The 22,867-nt window shown below is 41.8% G+C and overlaps 1 protein-coding gene across 21 annotated transcripts in view; it reads right to left on the reverse strand.

Annotated features, from left to right (window-relative positions):
- Positions 1–22,867, reverse strand: part of TFDP1 (transcription factor Dp-1) — a 439,810-nt gene that overhangs the window by 306,548 nt on the left and 110,395 nt on the right. For all 21 annotated transcript variants that reach the window (XM_069204640.1, XM_069204648.1, XM_069204654.1 and 18 more), the window contains one exon: positions 4,822–4,925. In XM_069204640.1, the coding sequence (XP_069060741.1) occupies positions 4,822–4,925 (104 nt within the window). The remainder of the gene's footprint in view (positions 1–4,821; positions 4,926–22,867) is intronic.

Here is a 22,867-nt window from a genome sequence, read left to right on the forward strand (position 1 = left end):
TTGGCCTTCTTGACTAAGACAATTGGGGAAACCCATTCTGAACAGTCTATAGGTTGGATGACTCCTAAATCTTTTAATCTGGACAATTCTTCTCCCAACGTATCCCACATTAGGTGCGGTATAGGTCTTGTCTTATGTACGACAGGTTTGTAGTTTGTTTTCAGCTTAATCTTGTGTTAGTAGTGTTTTAGGAGTCCTAATTTTTCTGAAAATACTTCAGGGAATTCATTGCATATATGCTCACTTGCAGAAGACTGACTCACCAGTGTACTTGCTCTGGGTTGTTGGGATCTAACTTTATTCCTAACTCTTTCTGATGTTGCCAACCCAGGAGATTCAAGCCTTCTTGCACTCTGTACACCTTGCCTACGGTTGATCAATCTTTGAAATTAATATGTGTAGGAATCATGCCTTTCAGGGGACTTGGGTCCTTAGTGTAGCCACTTGGAGAAATATCTGGGGATTCAATCTCAGGGTTGTCATTATTGGTTATCGATTTGAAGTCAGATATGTTGATAAGTGTGAATGGTGAACAAGAATCTGCGAACATTCTTAGTGGTTTGCCATTTAAAGTGATGTCCCACATAGGATAACTTATTTGGTTGGTTGAGTTATCCTCCCCTATCTGTAAGATTATTATTTTTTTATACTTTGGGAATCTTCTTCTCTTACACTGTTCTCCTTGCCTCCAGGGTTCCTTGACCAATCTCTACATACTCTTGCAAAATTGCCTCTTTTATTGCACCTCCTGCATATGGCATTCTTGGTTTGGCAGTTCACATAGTTGGCCAGATGATTACTGCTTCCGCATCGATAACACTTAGCTTTACTTTGCATAAATTTGTTTCTTTGACAATGTTCTTTGCTTAACTCATTCTCACGGGAAAAGCTCTATATTTTGTGCACCTTTTAAGGATAGTGTGATCAATTAAGACACTCACAGTTTCATTAGCTAAAGTCACCAGGCTAAACGACGCAGGTAGGTATTTACAGTTTCACTGCAAGCAGACATAAATGCACAAAAATAGATCAAGCATGCTTCTAAATGAAATGTGTGATAGAATAGAGGATTGCACATTCTTCAAACTCATCCTTATCTAGCTAGACAGAACATATCTGAGAAAATGTGCAGCAGAGATCCATGGCTTTGCTTTTCTGTCGGTCAAAACATATGGCACGACTTTCTGTGAAACACAAACCTAAAGGGTAGACAAACTGAACTTAGGTTCTTTGCAAAAAGGAAAGGCTTTTATGATTTGCTAGAAGAATAATGGGTTGTCAAATGCTGTTAAAAATAACTGGAAATTATTTTACGTACTTATATGACGTCAATTATTGATAATGAGCAAACAATAACTTATTTGAAAGGGAATGCATTAGGTCACTCTTTTGGGAGACAACTAAGCATACCATGGGGACGGAAAAATAAATGAGGGATGGAAAATGTTCACGTACATCTAAAGATGAGCACATGCAGATTGTAATTAACATACCAACTAACTAATTAATTTGTTACAAATGTGAACAAACTTCTATCAAATTCAGCTTGATAAGTTAGGGACCTGCCTCACTCAGAGCCTTTTCCAGGAAGTGGGAATTTTGTTGAGCCCTTAATAGAAAAGTCCACAAACACAGCTGTTCACACCTAGTCATAATTTATGTACAACTCCTAACCCGTTCCATGCCTGTCAGCTGTCCAGGACCTCGTCCTCCTTTGCAGATGAAACGTGGCCAAGGAGGCTGACGATACAAGAGGAAAAACAGTCTACAAGTCTACAACAAGCAAATAGGTCTCAACTCGGAAAGATGTTACTTGACCTTTCCCCATAGAGTACTGGAACAAAAATTAAAAAGTTACCCCATGCCAGTCATGTAAAGATATAAGTTATCCTATTAAAAGGATGTTAATGAAGTTGTGCTCCAGACGAGAGACAAATATACGAAAAGGAAGAAAAGTAATCAAATAAGAAGCATGCAGATTAGTCCGATGAGAAAGCCAACCAATATTAAGCCATGGGCTGACCCAAAGGCCACTGTATTTATTGGTATTGTATACAACAGTTCATTGGCCAACCGCTTTTTACAGGCAAGACTTAATATGAATAAACACACACACACACACACACTGCAAGAGGCTTGAACTTCTCTGTAGTCATCAAGTTTTCTATACCCTGACCTACCACTGTTGCCCCACTATCGAAAAAGGAGGCAAAAATCTACAGGGGGCATCAAACCTTTCATCCAGTAGACCAAAATGTCTGCTTGACTGTTTGCCCCTTAATGTACACAGAACACTGCACCACTACTTTGACACATCATGCCTACTGTCTTATCAGAGGCAGTAGATGTTACTTGGGTCAGCTGGGGAGTGCTCATCCTCCCTTAAGGATGCCTGACCTTGTTCACGCCCCATATCTTTAAATAAAAAAAAACTCCACGGGCTGATGTGGAACATTAGTGAACTGTCAGCAAGTCACAGACCAACATAAAAGTGCAAACAAGGCCCAAACACCAGGTCAGTGATTCTTTTTGATTCTGCCTTTCAAGTTTCAGTATGTCTTATTTTAAACTCAAAAATGAAGTAATCAGCTATTTCTTCCGCTAGGAAAAATAAATTAGTCAAAAAAGTGAAGGTGTGTAGTCTAGATGCTCTCCAATATCCACACGAAGGCGCAGGACAATAAGTCACTTACAGTGTGCTTGACTATTTCAAGTAAGGGATTTCTTACTTGCAAAGGTCCTACTTCTACAGGAAGGCTATCAACTATGACTCTCACTCTTCCAGGGGTTAGCTTAGCTTGACACAAATATCAAAGGCAGTAATGCAGTTAAACGTTTGATAAGTGCTTATAATGTATCTCTAAATTATAGTTTCTAGCTGAAATCTTAGACAACAATATGGGTGGGTGCATCGGTAGAGGGGCGCAAAGTGGGGCTGGGGGTTCCCCTATTGGGGTTTACCCGGGGGACACTGCATGGAATGAGGAACACTGTACCAGAAGATAAATCCCTAACAAGTGAAAACATAACCCAGTCCAAATTACAACCTACTATTTTGTTACTTCAAACACTTCTAAAGCAGACAGCACTGCAAGTAACACTGGAAAACTTTAATGGTTCTTGAAAATAATATTCAATGTGTTGGCCCACAGTAAAGACACCCAGTCGAGATGCTATGGAGAGAGGGACAGAAAAATCAAAACATCAACTGTCAGCACCCATTTGGTTTATCGAAAGCCCAGGATCTTCCATACATAAAGGAAAACACTGCTTCAAAAACAAAAGTCGTCAGTTTCAGCAGCAAAGCTTTAAGGAATGATGCTTCCTACAGTTGAACATTACTGAATTAGTGAGGCACTATTTTTAAATCCCAAAGATATTAAAACTTTGTTGGATTCTTGGAGGAAGCTTAAAGAAAAGTGCTGGGAAAGTAGACACAGGTTGGTTTGTTTGTAGATTGCGACTACAGCGAAGCCCTCAACAGTTTGTCAGGAAGGTTTCTCACAATAAATATCATGGCTACCACTTAAAAAAGTCATTTTCAAACTTTGCTTCACTCAGGTTGAATAGTGAGAGATGCGGAAGTGAAGAAGCAGGATGGAGTGGAGAACAGAGTGAAGTTGAGTTTATAAAGGTTTTATAAGCTTAACAAATCTGTCAGTTCTCAGGTTACTTTAAAGTTCGTTATCACTGCTGTTTCCAATTTACTGTTGTGAAAGCACTGCCACCCCAGGGGTAACTTTCTTTTTTTTTGCTAAAGAGCATTCTTAGGGACCAAGTCAGCTGCTTTAAAGCAGAACTTGGGCGTACTGACTGCCTGCATAAATTCAACCGTCCTGGTCTTTTCTGAAGAAACAGAACACTTCTGATAAGAGCCCTGGCAACCCTAAGTAGAATGTGACTCCATTTTTAGAACCCTTATGATGAGAGCAATAGTCCTATAAAGACTGTGAGGGTGTACCTTCGGCCTAGAAGGTGCTAGAACCTTGGGTTTTTTGAGGCGCACTATTCAAGTGTATTATTTTATCTGCCCATTAATAATGTATTTTTTATTTATTTACAAAAAAAAAAAAGAGTAAAGGGCTCACTGGACATTCAATTCATTAACTTCTACATCACACCGGTTCTTTCTCTCAAGAACCCCATTTACTTCCTGGAGTACTCGCCATCACTACTAAGTGCCTAAAGGAAGTGCCTTCCCTTTGCTTTCTACTCTGGAGTTAAAATAGTAAAGTGGCACTGAGACACCAATACTTAAGTACTATAACGACTCAGAGGAACTGCCACAAGACAAATTGACGTTTGAATACAAAATGAAAAAACGAACAGCACGTCTATTTATGTGCTATTTTATGTATCATCAACCCAGCAAAAAGGCAGCAAGGTTTCCAGTAAATGATGAGCTTCTTTAAGCCAATCCTCAATACTCAAACATTTACAGCTTCCTCGTACAGCTATCGAGCAAAGTGGGGGGGGGGGGGGAGAAAATGTGCATACCTTCAACTACTAATCTGGTATATACACTAGCAGTAGGTCAAACAGTATTTTGCAATCGTTTTAATTAAGACAAGTCTCATTGCCACTTTATCACATTTAATGCGGTTACTGCTATGATAGTCGTTACTTGGGCATAGGTATTTATGAAAAACTAAAGGATGTGCTGCCTCCAACTACAATCCACTCACCTTCAGTGTTCTATTTCTTTAAAATCTTTACTCTTTGCTTAAAAAAATTAAACATGGAAAATAACTTTTCAACTGTGAAAATAGAATAAACGTAAAGGCATTAAAAGTTCAATGACTTTTCCAAGTATTTACTTACAACTTGTGGCGCAATATTAACATTAGACTGTCCAAACGTTTTAGGAAGGAGCTGCTTTCCAATTGCATTTGCTGTAGATGAATGAACAGTTACTAGTGATATCCCTAAAATAAAGAACAGAAAATTATCATAAGTTTTCAGCCTTAAAACTACAGCAAAGTCAAATGTCACATTTGTACGACTCTTAAAAAACATGATATCCTTCGCCAAGACAGTTAAAGAGTTAATTGTTACTCTTTAGAATTCCATTTCAATTGCTTCATTTAGTTTTCATTGCTGCTATGACCATCCCTTTGGCAGGAAATACCGTAACGTACATTCCTATGTCTGGTTGTAGGCTGGTTTGGACATTGCCAAAGCTCATTTAACCACCAAAAAGAGTAGTAAGAAGCAATACATCGAAGACCTTCGTCTCTGCCACAATTGGTCATCTTTACAGATATTTGACTGTGCAGCATCTGTGGCATTGTGCTTCTGAAACAGTTCCATTGCAGTGCACTGATGAGAAGTATCCATGCGCTGCAATGCAGTTGTACTGTTTCAAGATACAGTATCCTCAGGCTTAGTAAACACTGGTGGCTACGTTTAAATATTACAAATTGCTGCCAGTGTTTCACTGAAAACAATATTTATTGTCACCTTGGCCTGCAACAGTGTGGACAAAAAGTGACCAATTGAAAATATCCTGCTTGAAAAGAGAGGCCAGTTGTAAATTGTATTATGTTGCAGCGGCGCAGAATGTCATTAATTGCTGCGCCTACAGTGCAAATCCCACAGGGCAGTGAGGGGAACGCCCTCATTACAGACGACCACAACACTAAGACGCATTAACCATTTTAGGAGAGAAGATGTAACCCCCCACAATCCGGAATAGCTGAAAGTGCATGAATAATCTTGCAGTGTGTAAACCAATTCATCCCTTGCTAGGCTTCCCTGTCCACCCCTTCCGTCTCCACCCCTACTCTCAACTCCACACCTTTTCAGTCCTTTGTGAGTCATAACAATGAACTTATATCAAAAATTGACCGTTCCTAGGAAATATGTTGCATAATAAGTCGCCGTTCACTTTTATAGGAAACAAAACGATTTTAGTTTTCACGAGTTTCCAAGACTGGTTTGAAGGGGATTTTTTCCAAAAGAATATGTCTTTGTAACTGGAGCAAAAAATAAAGTACTGTCATGTGTAGCGAGGACTTCGAACATTCACTGCCCTGGTTAGAGTGAAACAAACATTTTATCCAAAAATAAAAAACCTTCCTCCAGTTCTTACTCCATTACAGATTTTATTGAAGAACAGTGTAGCTATATTTCTCCTCAGAAACCTCTGATCATACATGCCTGCTGTTTAGAAAGTGTGACCTCAAGGTGTGTGTCTGAAAACTGGCCATACGTGCCAGCTACACAACAAAAAGGATAGTGGTGCCAATAAAGGGTTGCACTTGTAAATCCAAAACAACAAAACAAGGATCAACCTGAATGACTAGTTGGACAGCTAGAGCTAAGAAGTAAATTTACTCACCTATCAGAAGCTCAATCCCGCCAAAACAGAAATCAACCTGATCAACAAGATTCACAAGAAACTACCGGTCCAAACCTGGTTCATCAACAAACCTGGATGGATTGAAAATCCCAGCTTTCACCCTATGCCAGATTCCGATTTAACTGTTACACAAACACCACCCTCAAGGAAGGCATTGGCAAGAAAACCAAGCTTATGCCTAAATGGAGGAAATTCCAAAAGTAACAAGAATGTACGTATTACTAAATGCTAGATAGTGAAAAATAAAGCAACATAAAAACTTAGAATAACTCCTACACAGAAAACCAATGAGTCATTTGGGTTTGAATCCTTAAAATAACGTTTATTCTAGCTGGCTGTCACTGCTTATAAACAACGTGAAACATTCACAAACTTAGTAAATATCTGCAGATGTGTTAACAAGTAAAGGATACATACACAAGGGGCTAAAGAGGCTCTCACTTCAAAGACAAGTTCTACTAAACATATTACCTTCAGGCTTGCGGGTTTTGAGGAAAATAAATTTGTCAGGTATAGAACTTGAGTATGAGAATGGGCAGATTAGGTTGAATCAAGTGTATTTAGAGCGCCAGTTGAAGCCACCAGTCTTAGGTGAAGGGGTACACAGGTGAAGAAGCATCTGATGAAGAAGATGTAAAATGCCACAATTGTTTAAGTCACAGGACGTGGGTAGCTACTTTGGCTAGGTTTCAGAGTGGAAAAGACACATCCCTGTCTCAAAGTCAAATGTTTGCGGAGTCTGACTTTCACAATTAAACAAAAAAAATAAAACAAATATAGACTGGTGTCGTCTGGTCACCTCACAACCCAGGGGAACTGGTGCATAAGGATTTGCCACCAATTTAATATTACTCAAATCATTGCTAACATCCATCCTAATCAGATGGAAAACTTTGCCTCGTGGGAGAAGATCCCAGAACAGTGAAAATAACACATTAAACAAAGCCTTCTCCTGCACAGTGTCAAAGACTTATACACTCTTCTGAACGTATGCTCGGCTCCAACTCTCCCTATCGGTCAAAAATGCTAAAAAAGATTCTGGCCATGTCCAACCTCAGTAACTAATCTGCTCTGACTGATTTTCCTACTATGCTATGATTACACCTAGCCATTCTTCCTGGGGCATTCTCTTGTTCAACAAGTAATTACCCTGTGGCTCTCTGTGATATAGAGCCCTGTATAAATACTTTAGATAAAGACAAGAGGCACCCCTTGGGAAATCAAAAGTGAAATGAGTCCAGTCTTCTGACGATGCAGCTCATAAGCTAAAATTGCCTAGTCAATCAAGACTGGAGACTAAATTATATTGTCCTATAACCTTCTAGTCCTTACAGCACTGCTACCAAGATCAGGATGGGAAAAGGAGTCGAGACAGCAAGAGATTTAAAATGATGGAAAAGATGGGTGGCACATGTGTAAGATACCACAACACCAGGGTTTGTGCAGATATTTACACCTATGCGAAAGCAGGAGATTCCCTGACATCGACCAAACATGAAGGGAAATAGTTTCTAAAGTATACCACCTAGAGTGTCGTGCCTAAGTCTCAGTCACAACTCTGACACCAATGCAAAGTACTTTGGGATTTAGAGGCACTGTGCGGATGGCAAAATAATTCTACTTCAAGTAAAAAAGACATGCCCATTAAAGTGTGACATCGCAAGTCACAGTGAGCACATAACTTTATAAGGAAGGCTACCGGCAGCTAAACAAGTATTATGGGCAGTGCATTTTCTGCTGGATTATGCAAGCAGGGATGATAATGTGCTGATACCACGTCCACTATGTGAAACAGAAGAACTCTGCAATGCCCCAATAGCACAGCAAAAAAACTCTACCCACCATCCCATGCAGAAGTCTCCACTCAGCTAACAATGTTTTCTTGCACTCCTTTCCAGAATAGTAAGCTCTGGGGATGGATGCTTTGTTGTCGGGATGGGAGGGAGAGGATTATTTTGGTCCATCACACTTCCTCCCAAGTCAATCTACATCAATTCAAAACTGGTGACGTTCAGCAAAGAGCTGCTCATTATGTAATTTTCTCCTTGAGACACCAAGTAGCAGGTCCTCTATGGACGCACTGACTCTCATCCATCAAAGTAGCATTCATCATCAATTGGGCTGTGCTCCACACAGGGTGGGGTGTGCAATACCAAACAGGCTGCTTAAGGAGCACTTTCTTTGCGATCTTTTCAAAGCACAAAGATCAAAGGGCCTGTTAGTTGAGGTAGCCTTCGATTTTTTGCAGCATATTTTGTTTTAAATCCCGTAAAATTAAGACAGTAAAACTACCTGTGGCAAGACACAGTATTCGTTTTTTACTAACTGTATGCACTAACCACAGTAAGGTTTAAAAAAGAAATAGGTACCTGCGGGAAACAATTCCATCGTTACTCAATCTTTATCACCATGTTTCTTGCTTGGCTGCCCTAAGTGCCAATGGCAGTCATCAACACATCTGTAAAATATGTATTATCCCTGATCTAAATAATTGGCCCTGTGATCTATTTAGGAGAAGGAGGTATGGCCCACATTTATCCTCACTCATTCTTTCTCATTTTTGTAAGGGTAAGAGTCACATTAAAACATAGGTATGTAGTTTTTAGGTTGAGCATAGCAGTGCACAAGTGCTGCTTTTCCGACGTGTTGGTATGTATCTGGGCTTTTAACCACGCCCACTGCACACCCATCTTTATCACTTGTTCATGGGCTTGCCTTTCAAAAATCCTTTGTTCTCATTGGTAAATGCTTTACATTTGTCCCTCCTTGGGGCAGTTTTGTTATCGTCTTGGCCATCGACCCTGTTACCTGGATAATTGCACTTTTGCCGTTAAGTTTGACTGTGAGCTAACTTCTTTTTCCCTTGGTGTGTCTCCTTCGCCCTCACGCTCATGGCGGCTGTGGCGCTTTGAATCGGCTTCCTTATGGCAACTTTTTACGCAAGACCCATTGCATTTCAAATGCTTGTTTTTCCCTTTGGACTCTATCCAAGGCAGGTCAGGCCTCCATGAGAACAAGGGCCTGGTATCCCCTCAGTCAGACTTGTGCCATAAGGATATGAAATGTCACGTCCTTTTGAATGGATGCTTCACGGCCGCCCCACTCCTCCCACAGGCTGTGAAAGATTTGATCCATCCATCCATCTGACATAAGGCAATGCAACTGTTCCTGTTGTGTAGCCATTTTAGTTATAGCTCCATGCAAGTTATTTTAACACACTAGGCCACTGTGCACCCTAACCTAGATATATTTTATTCAACTTCGTTTTATTATTGTTACAATAACCATTTTTACAGTCTTGTTTTATTTTCCGTTTATCTGACTGTTTTTGCCTAGGCCAATACTCTGTTCTCAAACAAGACATTCTTGATCACTCTGTGCTTCTTCCAAGGCTACAGCACAGTACATTGCTGGTGAACGTGGTAGAAGTTTAGTCTCCCACATTCGAGGAAAACACACATCCTTACGTAGGGACATTTTTTCAGAATATCAGCTGTATTATAAAAACACTTCCTTGTCCCTTACACGTTAGAGGGAGATTCCAGCCAGGGAACCACGACTGTATGCTGAATGCTTCGCTACAGATGCTAACGCAGACCACAGGCCTTTGCTCAGGTATGGGGGTTGATGTCTTCCCAGGGAAACCTGAAGGGCAGAATTAGAGCTTAACATGCTGTGCTCTATCTTAGCCTAGGTAGGAACTAGTTAAATGATTATAATGACAATATATGATAGCATTATTCTTATGCTTCAATCTGCTAGTCACAATTTTAATACTTTCATGTTGTGTTGTCCTGGTTATTGTAGCTCACTCTTTGCTATATAAGATGCAGTTGTTTTATTAAACTCATTATTGAAACATATACTGCTTCCGTTTGTCATTTATATATGAGACTGAATTGTAAATGAGAGAACCGGATGAGACCTGATTGACCACAACTTCCCTGAGAAGCCAAGTATGTCATGTGCTTGGCTGCCCAGTCATTGCTATCTTTGGGTAGAGATGAGGCACTGCTAGTTGGCCGGAGCAAAACCCGGATTGGAGCGACAGGTGTCATCCGCAGTGGGTAAGACTTAGTTCTCCCACACCGCGGGCGATTCTGCCGCTCAAAATCCAGCAGTCTCATTAGAATAATGAGAGCCTACGCAACATTCCCTTCTCCGTTTCAATTATGACTTTCACATGCATATATATTTAGATTAGATGTGTGTAAAAGTTACAAGCTCAACATATAACTATTTTTAACGGAATAAAATGTGTACTTCTGGCGTACTTCCAATATTGCATCCCAGAATAGGACGTGTCCTAACACAGAAACACAATATTTACGATATACATTTGCCTCTTACACTAAGTTGTGCACCATCTGTTAAAAACAAATATCCTGCCTCTATTAATTGTTCATCGCTTACCTCCTTCTAATAATTAAAAAAAAAAACACACACACACACAGAAGTGGCATTAATCATTTACAAATAGCTTCTTCAAATGCTACCAAAAGAGCATCTCAATATGAATGGGCCAATATTAGTGTCAAGGGGTATCTAAGGTTTCTTGGACAGCCAAACCGTTGTTACCACACAACCAATGGGACATCAATGTTCCACCAAATCAAGAGTGTTCCAGTGAAACTGGTTTTGCAACAAAAGCTTTTGGGACTTTGTGCACGTGTGGTTTCACGGGGAACCTTCAATTTGGAGTGTGGACAGCAGTAGCTTGAGGGGATTGTTAAACAACTTGCAGCTGTTTTCGAGCCCAGTAACACTGGTATGTGAGAAAAGGCCTCTAAATGATAATAGGGGCCCGTAGACACTTGCGACAACCATTCAAAAAGGGACCAGTAAGCTATAAAAATGTAAACAAAAACAGGACATAGTGAAACCAGATTTATGGAGGGCACATTAAAACTGGGGAGCAAATACTTACAGATTTTCACTACTTCTGCAATACACATAAAATATATATCACTGTACTGCTAAACCTATTGTTAATCGTGTTGAATCAAGCACACATGCATTTATAGTGATTGAGAAGTGAAAGTAATTTTCCAGGCTTCAAGCATTTAAGTATACATTATTGAAACACTCCGTTTCCAAAGCGCCACCATAAGTGATCCTACACTGCCATCTAGTGGTTTAGCATGACATGTTTAATTTTTCAAAGAACTAAACGGCTGCACGCGAGGTGACAGACATCAACTGAGGATATTTACATTTATAATCAGGAAAGGGAGTGGCAGAACCGAGCACTGAGCTAGATGCGTCGCTGAAAAACAGCCAGCATCCTGTGAAAAAATATTCTATGTACGGTCCAAAGCGAGGGCTATGCATCATCTTTACTCACTTTAGAGTCCGCACAGGTATCAAGTGCACTTTCCAAACATCATCAAAACGGCATTTTCCAACGATAGGAAAAATCTAAAAACACCTTCCACCATTTACGTCCCTGGCTATATAAATTCCTCTGTAATGTTTCGCAGCTTGTGGGAGAAGTAGGGCGGCCGTGGAGCATCAATTCAAAAGTGGATAAACTAGTTCACCGCTTAAGGTGCTAAGTTTGACTCGGTACTATGTTTTTTATTTTATTTTTATTTTTTTATATTGAGTTACTTGTTATTGTGGGGCCGATTTGGTGATAGACTCTTCATCCTCTCTCCACCGCCCCAAAGCGGGTCTGCCAAACGGGGCGATTCTTTCAGAATTGAAGGGCTCCATACATTGACCATTTTTCCACTAGAGCCGCTTCGCAATAGAGTCAACCACAGGGAAGAGGCGCCACACGAGCCAGCGACCGAGGTTCCGGTCCTCTTTAGTGCTGACAGGGAGGAGCGAAAGAGTGGACACCAGTACTGTTCGAAGGGAATCCCTGCTTGTCGACCACACCGTGACCGTGGTCCCAAGCAAAGATCCACACGCCAGACGCCAGGAAATCATATTTTGCAGGGGTGTGTGGAAAGGATTATAATGGTGGTGGGGTTGGGAAATCTCCCGAATCTTGGGAAGAAACCCAGAAGCAGTGAACTCGTCGTCCATGTATGTCCGAAGAGCAAGGATGAGGAGACGGCTGTGAGGTGGTCACTTTGTAGGTAGCCTATACAGCAGCAGCCTTGTGTAAAAAGGGGGCCAAGGGGCCGTGCAACAAGCCGGCTTTGCAGTGAGAGCCAGCAGGGGATAAAGAATGAGAGCTGAGCTATGGATGGTCCTCTCTCATGTGTGGTCTGGGAACAGTAAGTGTTGGTGCACATGTCCATCTCTTACTGTTTTACAGCAGCCACAAATAACACATTTAAATATTTATGGGCCAGAAACTGGGTTACCAAATAAACCCTGGGGTGTTCCCATTCGAGGGGAGGTGGGTGGAGATTCCTCGAGATTCGGACATGAGAGGCAGAACCATACACCCGACGGCATCAGCAGCAGATTTACCTTGCACTACCCAAACGGGCAGCATCTCATCCAATAGCGCGGGAAGCGGTATAGTCCGGGAGTAATAACTTGGTTCAAAGTAGTCCTCCACTCCAAACTCCTCTGGCGGGACAGCCGCACGCCACGCAGGGAAAGCACCTCGCTTGAGAACCATTAACGGCTGTAGACTACCTCCTGAGAAAAACTGAGCTGGGAGTACAGAACAACCCGTGTAATTCCAACTAGAGTGACATTAAGTAAGAACGCCTCTTCATACAATATCATGAAAAGCACACAGGAGCCTCAAACCCCGTGAGAGTCCACTGGCCGCAATTTTAGTGGCAAGATAGTAATCAGGCAGCAATTGATCTAAAATACAACGGAGAGAACGATTAAGAGAATGGCCCACCAACGCAAAACTGCACCACAATCTTAAATCCTGCTGGTACACAAGAACCTAAGAACTGCGCCAGATACAAGGGAAGCCAGGGACATCAATCCAGGCTGGATCAAAATATGACAAACCAAAATTAAGTAACCACCCCCATCCCAGAGACCCTTCACCTTAGCTAATCAAAGAAGATATGCTGTCTTGTCTTTAATATATGCATGCAAACCGACCACCACACAATTACAGAACAAGTACAGGCAGTAAAAACAGAAGTACAGAGCACCCATCCATGGGCATGAACGTCATAGGGCAGTGGATCTTAACCTGTGACTTCTGTGGACCCCCCACATCCGAAGGGAGGAATATTCAAATTTTAGGCAAACTGAACATGAGCAAGGTCACAACAGTGGGTCATCCATATCAAACACCCAGCAGAAACCCCATCTGGTTGAAAGCCAAAACAAAGTAGTGATGAAGTTTACAAAGAGGTGCTATGAGTGGGGGGCTTCAATCTCATTCCCATTACTGAGCTTGAGAAACACCCAATTAATGTATATAATAGAGGACGGATGTTCAGCCCCCAAGAACATGAATATCAGAAGTGAGGCAGTGACATTTGGATTGAAACACACTAAAGAAATAATCATACTTTTTCTCCCACAGCCACAGATCCCATTTTAGGATCGACTTGGCTAGGAGCATTATAACAAAGCCTCACCAAACAGACATTATAGAGGTAGGCCTCATAGCCATGCCAGATCATGCACTCATAATATGGGACTTCAAATCATGGGAAGCATGCACACACACAATCATGGATGCTTGATCTATTTGCCCTGAAAGATAGCAGATATGAAAATGTGATAAAGGACCAAATACAAGATTACTGTCAATTCAACCAACCAATAACAGTCCCCCTTTGGAAAAATGTTCACACATTTAAGGTGGTGATTAAGGCAAGGTAATATCGATCAGAACACACTAGCTCCCCATTTGGACCCTCAAAAGAACAACATTGGAGAAAGATGTAAAAGCCAAAGAACAGCAGTACAGGGAAAGGAAAACTGTCATTATTGAGAGAAGTAACCAGATTGAGGAGTCAATTAAATTAATGACACGATGATTAGAGGCAGGTGTATTTAGATAGAAACAACTCTGCAAAAGGAGAGTAATTCTGACAACTTACGAGTGGCTAGATTGTGTCGCTCTAAAGTTCAGACCAGAACACAACACTTGACTTTGCATAAAAGCTACATATCCAAAATACAATAAAAACTGTGATACATTACAGGCGTCCTATAAATACATGTATTCCATCTAAAATCCTGATATTACATTTCTAGAAACCATCCAATGGCTTGGCCCGGTCTCACACAGGCGACGAGAGATGACAGAGGGGAAGATATCAGTAGAAGTGATAATAAGTTATTGTAAGTATTCCCAATCAAAGCACCTGGGTCTAGATGAACTCAAGAATATATTTTATAAAATATTTCACTCACTGTTTGCCCCACATTTAATCTGACTTCATGGAAAATAAGATATAATCTTAATACAATAAGCAAGAAAACCGAGAGCAATGGTGCATCCCACAGAACTATCTCATTGCTCAAAGTAGATTTCAATAATTACATGAAGGTGCTGGCCAACAGAATGAAGGGTTGCATGCCTTACCTTGTGGACTCTGACCAAACAGTGTTCATAAGAAATAGTCAGACGTTTGGTAATATCCGGGAAGTTTAGTTCAATACTGAGAAAGCCAATACAAGGTCCAGTCCAATGTCAGTCTTAGTGGCAGCAGTAGCAAGTATTTTAGGGGTTAGGTGAGGGAGGAGAGTGTCACAATATAAAACCCCTCCAGCATGTGTGGTGATTAACGAGGAAGAAGCAAAGACTTTTGTGACTCTATTACAGTACATGATTTGGCTGACCTCTAACCCTACTCGTGTTTGCACTCGCAATCAAACCTCTAGCCAGACAGATCAGACATACCCCTGAAGTTAGAGGTATGGATTTGGGTCCAAGATATAGCTTTTCGCTAACAATATACTTTGACCCAGACGAGCCCCAAAACACATATTCACACAGTAATTTCAATCATACAACGATGTGAAGATTTATCCAGCTTCCACATTAATTTAGATAATAATTTAAAGAAAATGGGTATTGAGATCAGTCAACATGTAAGAAGCAGAATTTAATACCCCATCACATGAATGGGCGAAGAGGCATAAAATAAAACTTAGGCATTCATACTGCTTCAAAGCTGCAAGACTGCTACATGGCTATCTGGATGTTATAAAGAAAATCAAGAACTGTCTGCATACTGCAGTCCCTCGTTCATCTCCACAACCGGCAGGGTAGCAGCAGTGAAAATAAACATCCTTCCGAGACAGCTGTATTTTTTTCTCAGTCCATGCCCATTTTAATTCCTAGACAACATTTAGGGTAATTACAAAATGCTTACAACTAATCGGATAAAGCCATAAACTAGACATTTCACGTACATTGATGCAGAATAGAAGAACATCAGTGCGGGGATGGGCAACTCTGACATCGGAAGTATTACAAACAGCTCAACTCAGAAAAACATTAGGGTAGTCCCTCCAGGAAACTGAAAATATTATTCGTCCTTGGAATGGAAACTGCTAGGTATATCCAGTTATTAGGTGATATGGATTCCTAGAAAAGCTATGCAAGCAGTATCCTCCGTATTGAACATGGTCATTTAAGGAGGTCTGGGACAACTTACTAAAACAGCAGCAGTGGTGAACTAGTCTTAAACAGCCAGTCATTCAGGTACAGGAAAACTGGTATCCCAAACCTCTGAGCATGGTTTCAACCACCTCTATCACTTTCGTGAACAACCAAAGGGTGCTGGTGAGAGCAAAGGAGAATACAGCAAATTGAAAGTGCTCCTGGTCGACCTTGAAGAGCAGGTAAATTCCGTGGGACTTCAGGACAGGTATATAAAAATACACTGCCTGACAATGCAAGGATACATTCTAGTCCCGTGAGTCCAGAATGGCCAAGATCTGCTCTAGCATGAGCATACTGTTTTTGTCCTTTCGCATGAAGGCAGTCAGAGGTCAAAAGGTCCATTATAGGCCAGAGGCCTCAATCCTTTTTGGCACAATGAAATAGCAAGAGTAACTAACCTCTGCTCTTTGAAAATCCACTACCTGCTCGAAAGCACCTTTTGAGAGGAACACTCGTGACTCCTGCAACAGAACGGATGGGTGCTTCTCAAGGTCGTCGGATGTGGAAGAAAGTTAGCCAGAACAAGAAAGTAAAGGGTAGGGGATACACTTGATGATCATTTTGTTTGTGATGGACTGCCACCCTGGAAGGAAACACTTAAATATGTCCCCATAAGGATAGGTGTTTACTGCTAAGGAAAAACAAACACAGCTTAATGACATTTGCCGCAATGGGAAGGGGGATTGGGAGGTGACCTTGTTTGGGGTCAGGCATTACAATCTGCACCAGATCCTCTTTCGGCACTGGTGGTGTTAGTACAGGTGTTGAATGGCAGCAGCCTGGCGCACAACCTGAAACTGGAGTAGACCTATGTACCAGAGATGGTTTAGGAGCAAGTCGTAAGGAGTTCGATGGTGCCAGGGAATGAACCTGCCAAACTGGAAGTTCCTGTGGTTCATTAGGGCCCTAAGAGATGAGAGGCAGTAGCAAGCACATAAATATTCTGTGTTTTTGGAGGCCTTGATGTACGTCACCGTCACCAATGGCCCACAAAACTCTAGGCACACAAGGATCAGTTGGGGTATTGCTTCCATGACTGTGGACCCTGAAGGGGACAAAATTACATCATGAGGCCCTCTACCTGGATACAGTATGGAGCTAGAATCTTGTGTCACTTTTTTCTGTTTGCACTCAGACTTAGATTTAGACTTACTGGAGGACTTTGACCACATGGTTTACATCTCACTGGAACGGCCCCAGGATCAAGGAAGAGCCCATGCACACAAAGTAGAGTGGAACTTATGCAAGGATCTCTATTTAGCACGCTGTGTGATAAACAGCTTAAATTCTCTGCATCGGATCACATTTGCATGCATGAGGACACATTTAGAGTTGTGTCCTGAGCACAAACATCAGAGAGAAACCTCATGCGGCCCACAAAAGAAATTTGCTTCCACAGTCACAGCATGGTGTGAAACTTGTAGCTTTAGAAGAGACATTGTTTCCTTGTACTTTGGGTTTTGGTCTGAGGAGTTGTTGGTAGGCTGGCTAATTAGGGAGCAGAGTTCTGAATCCACACCAGAAAGAGTGGTAAGAAAGGAACGGACTTCAGCATGAGTATATGTGGCTCCACTCTCACTTTCAGGGTAGTACGAAACAGGCCTGGAGCTGCATGGGATCATCTACTAGTGTGAGGACATTGCTGAAAAAAAGTTTCCAGACCTAGTTTTGTGCCTGAGGAGTACTCTAAGGGTGAGGAATATATGGTTATAAATAACAATTAGAATAATACTTACCTGGTATCGGACCCCTTGCAAATATTAAGCACATGTTCCCGAACTATAAGTGCTGGACGTCGTGTGTGGTTTTGAGGGATTGTGGTACGTTTGATAGTCTTGTCTAAAGATTGGAATTTACTAGAAAGAGATACTGAGCCACATAAAGAAGGTGGAGGGGTTCCCAGTTCCTTATGACTGGACTAATCATGATCTTACACCTCAGGTCGTTGCAATGGGAAGGCCTTACAATATGAGAATTGCCACTTCTATTACAAATGCTCCTGTGTAGCTAATTAGATGAAATTATCATAGACCACGCAGTGGTACAGGAGAATATGGACACTCAAGGCCATGGAAATAATGCATGATCTGCAAGAGTCAAGAAATGATGCAGCCACCTGGAAATCCATGCAGGATTACAGAAAATATCACAAGTATTATGATTGAATTAGAGTGTAAAACATTGTGAGCAGATACAGGAATTCACAAAATGAAACAGATGTACACAATATTTTATCTTTGCTTACTTGAGAGTAAATTTATGCGTGGCATCTTAAGGTTCAGAGGGAGGGTGAAGGGAGAATCAACGCCTTTATTTTTTGTGTCTAAATGAGGCTTTGAATATGTAACGAAGTAAGGGGCCAAATTGCGACTTGCAATTTGCGAGTCAGAGCGACTCGCAAATTGCAACTCGCAATTCGCGATGCAGAAAGGTGTCACAGACACCTTCTGTGACTCGCTATGGGGTCGCAAAGACCCACCTCATAAATATTTATGAGGTGGGTCGCAGTTTGCGACCCCATAGCGAGTCTAGGCACTCACGGGGATGGTGGCCTGCTGGAGACAGCAGACCACCATGTCCGTGACTGCTTTTCAATAAAGCAGTTTTTTTTTCTCTTTGCAGCCCGTTTTCCTTAAAGGGAAACGAGCTGCAAATAGAAAAATACCGAAACCTTTTAGTTTCGGTTTTTTTCAGAGTAGGCAGTGGTCCATAGGACCTCTGCCTGCTCTGAAAAAATATTTTTGTGAGCATTCACAAAGGGGAAGGGGTCCCATGGGGACCCCTTCCCGTTTGCGAATGAGTTACCATCCACTTCAAGTGGATGGTAACTGCGAGTTGATTTGCGACCACTTTTGCGGTCACAAATCAACTCTACATCGCTGTGCGACTCGCAAATAGGAAGGGAACACCCCTTCCTATTTGCGAGTCTGAAACACATTTTGCGAGTCGGTACCGACTCGCAAAATGTGTTTCTGCATCGCTTAAGGGCTTTTGCGCCTCGCAAACAGCGTTTTTTGCCGTTTGCGAGGCGCAAAAGCCTTCCTACGTCTTTCCAAAAGTCATTATTCTCTCCAGAGTTGACTCTTAAGAAAACACGATGTTTTGCAGAAAAAGGTAATTTTGTCTTTTCTGTATGAAAGGCAGGTTCGCCGTGCCCAGTGCTGGCTCGCAGTTTATCATCTGAACATCTACAGAAGACCTTTGACTTACAAAGTTGTGCTTCTGCTTGCGGAAGCTTGCTTTTTTTGGCAGTGAAGGAATCAAACCCTGTTTCTATTTCATGGCCATGGTGCTCTTTAAAACAACACTTTGTAGGACATTATTTACTAATAGCCCACTAGTGTGAATGCGTATAGGCATCAGGAATATGGTCAGGATAAAACAACCTCTGTAACACTGATTGGCAAATCGTGAGAAAACTAGCTAATGATCATCCTACAAATCAAAAATATAGCAAATCTTAGTCAATTGCTTCTTCAGTGCTGGTGATTTTTACTGCAAAGTCAGAAGTGGATTCAGTAGAGAAGCGACTGCAACTTAGTTCTGTATCAAAAGCCATATCGTAGAACTCAAGACTTCTCTCTCCAGGGGTTTAGGGTAGTGGACAGTATTGAAAAGCAACTTGACAATGTTTTTCAGATTGCTCAGAGGCACAAATTGTACTAGCTACACTTGGTTTCAGTCAAGCAAGCACTGAAAATATATCTTTCCAAGTCAAGCCTCAATCAAAATTATAGTAAACTATAAACTCTTAACATCTGGGAACAGAAATACAAACCAATAAAGTGCAGATTTCCAAAGCTGAAATCCATTAGTCGCCAAAAAAAAGCACATGACCAAAACATTGCTTCTTTGCTACTAGAGAACCTCTTGACCATTCTGGGCTTCAGGTTAATTTGATAGGAAGTCATAATGACATCCCACTATTGAGGCAAAGATCGAGGGAAAGATCAATGCAAATCAACAAAATGATTTCAAAAGCTCAACCACAAAAGGACATTATGCACAGCATGTTAATATAGAATAGGTTTGAGTTTAAGACCTTGTTCATCAGACAACTGCTAGGGAAATGTCCAGGGAAGCAATTACATCAGAGAGGAGAGGTGGTGCAGGTCATTTTATGACCTCAAGCAGGCTTTGGACCAACTTTATATTCGTTTCTAGGATTGCTGAAAGCCCAGAACTCTTTGGAGTAAACTAGTCAAGGAAAACGCCCTCCAGGATTAAGCAGTTATACATACACTGATCGTGGCAAAACTGAAGGAAAATTATTGGTCTACAAACCAAGAGCTGGTTAATGAAAAGCAGAGCTAAGACAAATGTACAAATTATGATCAGTTCATCCATTTTATTTAAGTACAAGTGGGCCCTACAACGAAAGGAGCCACATAAAAGGAGCCATATAAAAGCATCCCCATGCTAAAATAACAAAGCATGAAAATTACGGAAAAGAAAATATACAAATGAGTAGAACAGATTGTCTTTACCAACATTGTTGGCTTACTGCTTTGCTACAGGAGACATTTCTCCTAGCACTTTAGAGTGAACTGATATTTATCATGAAATCATTTATCAAGCACTAACATTTAAGTTTGATTGCAAACTTGACACAAAAGCACCTGTTGGAAGGTTTCACAGCTACTGAGTTGCAATTACTTATGACTTGAAATTCTTCTTCAGAGGCCACACAGGTCGTGTACCATATTAACTGCATAAATAATATAAAACCCAACAAGGGTGTATGTTGTCTACCACACAGTTTATACACTTCTTGAACAAAATGTTTTTCTGTCCCATGACAAATAACAGCATGTGAGACTCACAGATTCTGGTTAATGTCATGTGCAATAAGTTGACCTAAATAAAATATTTCACAAACTTGACACAACCAACGGAAAAAATTGTATATTGGTTCCAATATTTATTTTTTATTTTTTTATTTTTTAACTGTGAATGTCTTACTACCAAAGCTTATTTAACCACTTGGGTGTGTCGGACAGATGGGAGCTGTCCGATGCAGACGTCACGGTGCTCATATGTGTCGGACGGCTCCCAGCCATCCACGCACATGGCACAGGAAATCCAAGTGGTGCATGCACCAGAGGGATCCCTTCTAAAAGAAACAGTCCTACGAGATGAGGAAGCGCTTCCCCATCTCCCGAGACTGTTACTTTTAATTCAGTGAAATGACCGTTGACGTAATTTCACTGAAACCAAAAGTGAAATGGGCTTATCGGCTCATTTCACTTTCACTGCCACAGTGCTCAGGGGACTACCTCAGCCCCCAGAGCACAGAGGAAGACGGGTGAGATATCAGTGGAAAAAGGAGAATATCCCCTTACCAATGGTACCCCTCCCTAGTAGGTCCCTGCTTGGGGATCAACACAGGAGGGCGATCGCCAAGCAGGGATCCACTCACTAGACAAGGGAGGGGGAAGCAGCGCCTTGGGCAAGGGCTTTTGCTTCCCCCTAATTAATGTGGGCATATTCAGTCTTTCTGCCCTTCCCCTCCCCCCTAGGGCATGAGGGGAGGGAGGTAGATGAGCAGTAGCCCATAATCAGCCCCAAAAGCCCACTAGGAGTCAGGGATAAAATTTTTTATATACATCTAGGGGTTGGGGCCTGCCCTGAATGGGCATTGTAATGCCCCAATCCCGCCCAGAAACAGGCCCAGCCTTTCTTCCCCCCCCCGGGGGGGCAGATGGGGGAAACAGCCCCAGATCTACCACCTCCCCTACAGGGGTAGGAGGATAGGAAAGCCCACTAGGCACCAAGGATTTTTGTTTTTTATTCATCTTGGGGTGGGGGCTGCCCAGAATGGGCACTATAATGCCACCAACCCTCCCAAAAAAAAAAAAGAAAAAAAAAAGTATTTCTGCCCCTCTCCACCCTCCGTGGGGCAGAAAGCCCACTAGGCAGGGATTTCTTTATTGTAGTGTAGGGGTAGAAGCTGCCTAGAACGGGCGAAGCAATGACCCCACCCACCAAAAATAAATGGCCACAGGTTTTCTGCTCCCCTTCCTCCTCCCAACTCCTCGGGGGCAGATGGAGAATATGCGAGGAGTTTTTTTTTAGCTAAACAGGAGGTTGCATGGGATTCTGGGTAAGAAAAAATTGGGGGATCCTTGCAAGGCACACCTCCATGGACTCCACTGGGTGTCTAGTTTTCAGAAATGTCTAGGTTTGGTAGATTTCCCTGAAGGGCACCCTAGCCTGTGACCAAAACTGCAGGTGCCCCCTTTGCAAAAATAGGTTGTTTTGTGATGGATAATTTTGATGTGTCCACATTACTTTTTGGGCCCTTCTCTGTTGCAGGCACTTGGCCCACCCACACAAGTTAGGTGGCAATTTTATCAAGAGAACTGGGGAAACGCTGGGTGGTAGGAGATTTGTGGCTACCCTCAGATTCCAAATCTTTCCATTACAGAATTCTGAGGTAAATGTGCATTTTTAGACAGATTTTGAGGTCTGCACGAAATTATGGGTAACAGAACCTGGTGAGAATAACTCAAATCATCCCATCCTCGTTTCCCTTGGATGTCTAGTTTTCAAAACTGTAGAGGTTTGCTAGGTTTCCCAAAGTGCTGGCTGAAGTAGGGCCCAAAAACCACAGCTACCAACTGTGTAAAAAACTGGTCAGTGTTGTGTGGAAAATGTTTATATATATATATGTATATTGCGTTTTGGGCTGTTTCCCGTCGCAGGCACTAAGCCTATCCACACAAGAGAGGTTCCATATTCATCAGAAGATTTAGGAGAATACTGCGTGGAAGGACATTTGTGGCTCTGTGCAGAATCCAGAAGTTTCCACCACAGAAACGTGAGGAGAACGTGTATTTTTTGAAGCCAAAATTTGAGGTTTGCAAGGGATTCTGGGTAAAGCAACCAGGTTAGAGCCACACAAGTCACCCTACCCTGGATTCCCCTAGCTGTCTAGTTTTCCAAAATGT

Source organism: Pleurodeles waltl, chromosome 8, assembly GCF_031143425.1.
Source record: "Pleurodeles waltl isolate 20211129_DDA chromosome 8, aPleWal1.hap1.20221129, whole genome shotgun sequence".
NCBI lineage: Eukaryota > Metazoa > Chordata > Amphibia > Caudata > Salamandridae > Pleurodeles > Pleurodeles waltl.